The 7,850-nt window shown below is 43.0% G+C and overlaps 1 protein-coding gene across 1 annotated transcript in view; it reads left to right on the plus strand.

The window, feature by feature from the left end:
* MANSC1 (MANSC domain containing 1) overlaps window positions 1-6,085 on the plus strand; it is a 12,679-nt gene extending 6,594 nt beyond the window's left edge. The window contains exon 3 of the mRNA XM_007469336.1: window positions 5,226-6,085. Within this exon, the coding sequence (XP_007469398.1) occupies window positions 5,226-6,085 (860 nt within the window). The remainder of the gene's footprint in view (window positions 1-5,225) is intronic.
* Window positions 6,086-7,850: the final 1,765 nt, after the last annotated feature.

Raw genomic sequence — 7,850 nt, forward strand, 5'->3', positions numbered from 1 at the left:
CCCGTATCCCCTGCATCGGCAGGCGGACTCTCAACCACTGCGCCACCAGGGAGGCCCCCCCCGGAACTATACTCTTAAACACGGGTTAAAGTGGTACATTGTATGTAGTATATTTTACCACAGTTGTTAAAAAGAATAATTTTTAAAAAAGACTACGTCACAGAACAAATGAGGCCTCTCAGAGCAGCCAGGATCTTACCTTGGGTGGAAAGTATCTTGTCGTCTCCCTGCCCCTTCTGGGGTTCACACTGGCCAGGGCAGTTGCCCCTGACTGTTTGCCTCCTTTACGTCTATATATAATCTTGGCTAAAAATACCGGGACCTACAGTGTTGTGTGGATATGGCTTTTGCTTGTCCTTTTTTTTTTCGGTACGCGGGCCTCTCACCATTGTGGCCTCTCCCGCTGCGGAGCACAGGCTCCGGACGCGCAGGCTCAGCGGCCATGGCTCACAGCCCAGCCGCTTTGTGGCATGTGGGATCTTCCCGGACCGGGGCACGAACCCGTGTCCCCTGCATCGGCAGGCGGACTCTCAACCACTGCACCACCAGGGAAGCCTGTCCTCTTTTTTTTCATCACCTGGAACGTGGCAGAGCCTGTTGGACCCCCAAGGATGGTATCCAGCAGTCTTGAGTTTCCAGTGAGGTCAGGGCTCAAGACCCTAATTGGAATGTTTATTTTTCTCCTTCAAGAGCTCCCATCAGGTGGAAGTTGGACCATCACATCTGCCTCTCTGATCCCTTCTCACTGCCTCTTCTTCATTGTGTCCTTTCTTCCACTGTCAGTATGTGTTCCCTATGTCTATCAGCTATTTCACAATTAAAGTAGAATATTAAAGAAATTATAGGTAATTGAATCTAGTCATTCGACTTCCATAAAAATCTATACCAAAGAAAAAGCTGTTGTTGTGAAACTGTTTATCGCGTAATTAGTTTAAAAAGTGAAAACAGCACTTTTTGAATTAGTTTAAAGGAAATTAGTTTAAAAGTTTCTACAGCTTAAATGTCCAAATGCTAGGGAATGGTTGGGTATAAAGTATAATAGAACCACCTGAGGGAATACAATGCAGATGTTAAAAAATAAGTTTGAGATGTAGAAATAAAATGTCACCTAAATTTCAGGTGAAAAACACCCAGTTTTTAAATTACATGAAAAAAATTTTAATTTTAAGGTATGCATAAATGTTAATAGTTGCTGGGACATGATAGAAATTATCGTTGAATTTGTTTTATAACTTTCATAATACTTCTGTCATGTTACTGATTTTATAATGCATGTATAAAGAGGGAGTATGTGGTAAAGATTCCATTTTCTCCAGTGGAAGTGGGAGAAAAGTGAACTTGGCTTGTGCCTAAACCTTTTAAGGGCAAGTGTGAAGGTAGTGAATGAAGTGGAATTAGAATCGAACAGTTCCTGTGTCAGCCACCAGGGGGCACCATCAGCCCAGAGCCGGTGGCTATCTAGGGACAAAGTGGCACCAACCCCGGACTTGGTGTGCAGCGGGCTGTCTGTATCTACAGATGTTTACAAATTGTGTTTGTAATTCTGTTTATGAATCTGCCCGTGTTGATGGATTGAGATTGCCCCATAAAAATAAATATCTGCCTCCTGGTCAGAGTGAAATTCAGTAGATATAAGTTTGGTGGTTTGTTTCCAGATGAACTCTATTTCCTGTAATTGACTAATATTTACAGACTGAAAGTTTGAAAGATAACAGTGTGCTCTCTTCATTCTGTAAAACCATTGCAGCTTGGCATTATTTAATGTTTGTTTGGTTTTTGGAGCTTGGTGGTCTGTCATTCCTCCAAGGACTAGAATAGGGGAATTCAGAAATAGAATAAATTGAAAGTCTATTTGCTCAGCTGGTTGCCAAGTTAATAGTCCCTAAATTTTTTTATCTAGTGAAGTCACTTGACAATGAAACTCAAAAGAGAGGTTGAGGACACATTTCCCAGCTCCTTCTGTAGCTCATGGCTACATGACTGAGAGAAAACACCACACCCCAAAGGCAAACATCAGTGGGTGAGGTGAATGGAGCAGGTGTGGAGAATCCCTGTGTGGTTCTAGGATCTTTGCCAATAGATGAATCTTATCAAGAAATTGGAATAGCCCTAGCTTTACTTTATTTATGACCTTGTATTCTTGAGAAAGAAAACAGCTGTTTTGGTCATTCTTGTCAATGGCCTTATTTTAAGTTTTGAGTTCACACATATCACAGAGCATTTATTTAGCCTTCTTTTTAAACTTTAAAATGAAATATGATGAGTCCTGCTCTTTTTAAAAATATCTGACACGACCTAAAATACAGGTGCTGTTTATCTCGTGGTGACACTATGCCTGTGAATGTGCTATCACCTGCAGCAGAAACTCTTTTCTTCAGCATTGTTGGAGGAATTTCAGGCATCCAAATTCTATTTTAGAGTGTCCTAGAGCAGGAATCCACAAACCTTTTCTGTCGAGCGCCAAATAATAAGTATTTTAGGCTTTTCAGGCAAGTCTGTTAGGCTTAGTGGGCCATATGCAATCTGTCGGACCTCCTCACTTCTGTCCTTGTAGTAGAAGCAGCCATAGACAATTTGTAAACAAATGGGCATGCTTGTATGCCAATAAAACTTTATTTATGGACACTGAAATGTGAATTTCATATAATTTTCACATGTTACAAAATATTATCCTTCTTGATTTTTTTCAATCATTTAAGAATGTAGAAACCATTCTTAGCTCGCAAGCCATATAAAGATAAGTGGCCATAATTTGCTGACCCCTGTCCTAGACGGATTACTAAGTGACAGTTCTAAAGGACCTCTGAGTAGTGTGAAGCTTGGAGAGTAGTCAAAGATGTCACTAATCTGAAGTCACCTCTGGATCTATTAGCAGAGCGGAGAGTGAGGTCTACTTTAGAAACTGGTATTGAGGGGAGTTGAAATAGAAAACAGAAAAGGGAAGAGGGGAGAATCACCTTTGCTTCCTTCCTTGTGTTTCTGCCGTTCTAATTTAAGTGAAGTGATTAGCCAAGTAGCAGAGTGATACAGAGCAATTCAAGTGGTCTTTCTCTGCCCCGGATTGCTTTAACCAGCCTTTTCAGTTCGAGCTGTGATATATGGCATGTGTGACAAAGAGCACAACTCTAAACTTTCTCACCCAGGAGGAGGATCTGAGGCTGGTTCCTCCTCAGCAGGAGTTGGGACTGTGTGATCTACTGCTCTTTATGCTAGCCACGTGGCCGTAATGATTTCAAATACTGGTCCATGGTCCTCGGAACCTAAGATGTTGGCTCTAAAATTTTAATCTTCAAGGTCAAAAGAAAATCTCTCAGATTGCCTTCCTCCCCTGAGTACGGTGCTGAAAGCTGGTTGTCTTTTTTTTTTTTTTAATATTTATTTATTGGGACTTCCTTGGTGGTCCAGTGGTTAAGAATCCACCTTCCATGGGCTTCCCTGCTGGCGCAGTGGTTGAGAGTCCGCCTGCCCATGCAGGGAACACGGGTTCGTGCCCCGGTCCGGGAGGATCCCACATGCTGTGGAGTAGCTGCGCCCGTGAGCCATGGCCGCTGAGCCTGCGCGTCCGGAGCCTGTGCTCTGCAACAGGAGAGGCCACGACAGTGAGAAGCCCGCGTACTGCAAAAAAAAACAAAACAAAACAAACAACAAAAAAAATCAACAACAAATAAGACATTAAGACAATTGAATCACACACACAGCAAATAAAAGCTTGACACTAGGAACCTGCACCTGATTTATCAGAATGGAAGCCACCTAGTATTCCTTACCAAAGTGACTTGACTCTGCAGCAATCCTGCTTTAAATATCACATCAGTGGATAGCTGTAATCTATATGTGCAGTTAAAGCTTTCATCAAAACTACAGATCTACATAGCCAATCTCCTAAATAAGTGCAAAGTAACTTCATCTAAACACTAATGGACAATTAAAGCCAGCTTTCCAAAAAATAATTAATCCTCTCTCCCAAACCCCAAACTGGAACTCCTCTTTGTTCTCTTTAAATTGCAGTATCTATCATAGCATGAGGCACAGCCATCCACTTGTCATTTAAGCCTGATGCCTATAGTCATTCTGTGCTCCACATTTTCACTACAGTTCATTCATGCACAGAGTCCCTTGATCTTTCTTACCACAACTATTACATAATGCCCTAATCACTTTTTGCTGATATCCCTTCAATAACCACAGTGCTTCTAGAGTTGCCTGACTCCATAAAAAAAAAAAAAAAATCCACCTTCCAATGCAGGGGATGCGGGTTTGATCCGTGGTCAGGGAACTAAGATCCCACGTGCTGCGGGGCTCTAGAGCCCACGTGCCACTACCAAGCCCGCGTGCCACAGCTACTGAGCCCATGCTCTCTGGAGCCCATGCGCTGCAGCTAGAAAGAAGCCTGTGTGCCACAATGAAAGATTCCACATACCGCAAGGAAGATCCTGTGTGCCACAACCAAGACCTGATGCAACCAAATAAATAAATAAATATTAAAAATATAAAAATGCAGGCTCTTAGTTGTGGCGTGCAGGATCTAGTTCCCTGGGCCCCCTGCATTGGGAGCACGCAGTCTTAACTGCTGGACCACCAGGGAAGTCCCTGAAACCCATTTTTTTCATTGAAAAACATCATCAGCTTTGTGCTGCCGCCTTGGCTTCACGGACCCTCCAGCTTCCTCCTCTTCCTCCTTGTGGAAGGCAAGTCACTGGGATTTTGTCTCCTCTCCTCATTGTCCTGTGGGCTACCCGCCCCCGCACCGTGATATCTCCCCTAGGGATTGCTTGCTTCCCAGTTGTCACTGCAGTCCCAGCTGGCACAGCTTGTGCCTCACACCAGCATTTTCTCTGACAGTCCTCTTCATCCCAGCCCAGCTGCCTTCCCTGGCCTTGGCCCCTGAAGGATCCCCATCTTCCTAAACCTCTTGCTGCCCATGCTGAGCTCCTCTTAGCATCCCTGCTGGTCCCCTCCCACCTCTTCCTTCATTTGCCCGATGCTCCTCTGCACATTTCTCTTCTCCTCTGGGCCAACACTCTAGAAATAAACCACAGCATCTGAGGGAGAGGCAATGTCATCAGGATCTGATTTAGCAATTCGTATTTTTCCATTTTGCACCATGAAATGTCAAGAATCAACAGTTTGAGGTCTTATTGAACAAGCTGATAACGTTTGTACTTGTTAACCTCCCTTCGCATGGAAATATGGAAGTCTTTTTAAAATTTTCTTTCCGTCTTCAGATTTTCCATCTTTGGCGGGAACTGATTTGCCAAGCCAGGAGGTAGCCCAGGAAGAGTCTCTGTTCCGCAGCAGGTCTTCACACACCATCACTCCCACACCCCCTCCTCCCACAGGTGATTCAGAGCCCACGGTCTTATGGAGAGATTCATTTTCTCAGAAGTTTGGATCCTCAGATCACTTGGAGAAACTACTCAAGATTGATCTGGCAAGTCCACAGTGGACTGTTTATAAAGGAAATGACCACTCTCAGAAGTCACCATCTTCCTCAGAACAAACAGTAGCTCATCTGCTGCCTGAAAATGTGACAGTGTTCCCCAGTACAGTGGCAGTTACTGCTCTGGCCACTCCAAAGCCTGCATCTCTCCCTGCCGCCAACGGTGCAGGGATACCTTCTGTGACTTCTCAGCCTCAGGGGGCCACCTCTGCCCCACCTGTAGCCACGGTCACTAACACGACCACAACTGAGGTTCTGACTTCCATCTTTAGGGCATCGACAGACTCGAAAGGCCCACCAGACACGGTGCCCTTTAGAGACATTTCCAGCTTGACTTTGAACACAGAGGCTGCCCAGGACCCTGCTACATTTCCTTTGTCAAATGTGAATTCTCCCACTACAAATACAACAGCTTCCCAGGAAGATGGGAAGGCCAGCTTTGGTGGGCCCTCCCTGAGCAGTGCTCCAGAAAGGCAGCAGGGCCTCGCATTTGAACAGTGGCTCCTGGTCGGGACCGTGCTCTTTGGGGTTCTGTTCCTCGCCATAGGCCTGGGTCTCTTGGGCAGAACGCTCTTAGAATCCCTCCACAGGGAACGTTACTCGAGGCTTGATTATTTGATCAATGGCATCTATGTTGACATCTAAGGAGGACATTAGATGCTTTTTTTTTTGGCTGTGGGATGTGGGATCTTAGTTCCCCGACCAGGACCAGGGATTGAACCCGTTCCCCCTACAGTGGAAGTGGGGAGCCTTAACCACTGGGCTGCCAGGGAGGTCCCTAGATGTCTCTTTATTCATGTAGTTACTAATAGCCCCTATGCAGCGAGGTTCTGCTGACTTGCTCACCTTCGCAGGATTTTTCAAGTATTTTGAAGACAGACAGAGATGCCTCCTACCGCTTTCTTTTTGTTTGTTCTGCGAAAAGAAGTGGGGGAAAGAAACAAATGGGTGATTTGAAGGATCTGTCTCTAAAATATTAGCTGAAAACAAAGCTCTACCTAAAGCAATAAAGAATAATTGCCACATCAATTGGAAAACGACTGGCTTTTTACAAGGAAAAAGGGTTAGGACTCCTAGGCTCCGATTCATTAATATTTCTGGTTCCAGATAAAGTCAACTGTTTATGGTATTAATTCTAATGGATTTACTTTCCTTTTTATATGAATTCCAATAAAACTTATTCCAGATGTATTTCCTTCCAATTAAATATCTGAATAAATCTTTTGGTACTCAGTAATGTTCTTGCAAGTGACACGTCCAGCTGGATAACTTTAAATTTATTCCCACCAGCAAAATGATTAAATGATGAAAATATGTGTTCTAAGTTAAAATGACAAACCCCCCTTATCCCATCAATGAGCAAAAGAGGTTCCTTTGGGAGAATTCTAGCAGAATATTAGCCTGCATGGAGATGATGATAAGTTCTGATAAATGGCCAGATCTACTTTGGGTCTGCTCTAGTTAACTACTTTTTCAAAAAAAAGAAAAAGAAAAAGTAAAATAGGCATTTTCCAAACTTAAGTGAATTTAAAATGTAACAATATTATTTATATCCTTATCTATACTTGACCAATAGTCAATGTTGGCTTTATTTGGAATAACATTGGAAATAATAGATAGCACTTAAAATTACAGGCATGCCTCATTTTATGGTGCTTCACTTTATCATGCTTCACAGATACTGCACTTTTTACAGATTTAAGGTTTATGGCAGCCCCGCCTCAAGCAGGTCTATTGGTGCCATTTTTCTACAGCATTTTCTCACTTCATGTCTCTGTGTCACATTTTGGTAATTCTTGCAATATTTCAAACTTTTTCATTATCATATTTGTTCCGGGGATCTGTAATCAATGATGTATGTTGTTACCACTAGGAATTACTGAAGGTGCAGATGATGGTTAGCATTTTTTAGCAATATTTTAAAATTAAGGTATATACTATTTTTAGGTAATGCTATTGCACTTAATACTACAGTACAGTGTAAACATGACTTTTATATGTACTGGGAAACAAAAATATTCGTGAGACTCGCTTTCTCGTCATATTCACTTTACTGCAGTGGTCTGGAACCGAACCCGCAATATCTCCGAGGTCTGCCTGTATTATTAAGTGATTAGCATGCTGTAATTTTTATTGATTAGTTATTACAGTATCTGAGAAATGTTTTGAATAACGGGGGTTTGCTGGATAAGTTACAGTGGGGTAACTGGGAATCCAGGAGACCGCCTGGGTCAGTTGACATCTCATCTCTCGGGACTTCAATTTGCTTATTTGCAAATCAAGAGGTTTGGTCCCTGGTGTCATGGGTTTTTAAAGACAAAAATGGGATTCAGGTGAGAATCTATACAGTGAACGCTAGAGGGCAGTAACTGGTTAAAAAGTAGAGCAACGAAGGAAAATGTAGAGACAG

Source organism: Lipotes vexillifer, unplaced genomic scaffold (assembly GCF_000442215.2).
Source record: "Lipotes vexillifer unplaced genomic scaffold, Lipotes_vexillifer_v1.1 scaffold395, whole genome shotgun sequence".
NCBI lineage: Eukaryota > Metazoa > Chordata > Mammalia > Artiodactyla > Lipotidae > Lipotes > Lipotes vexillifer.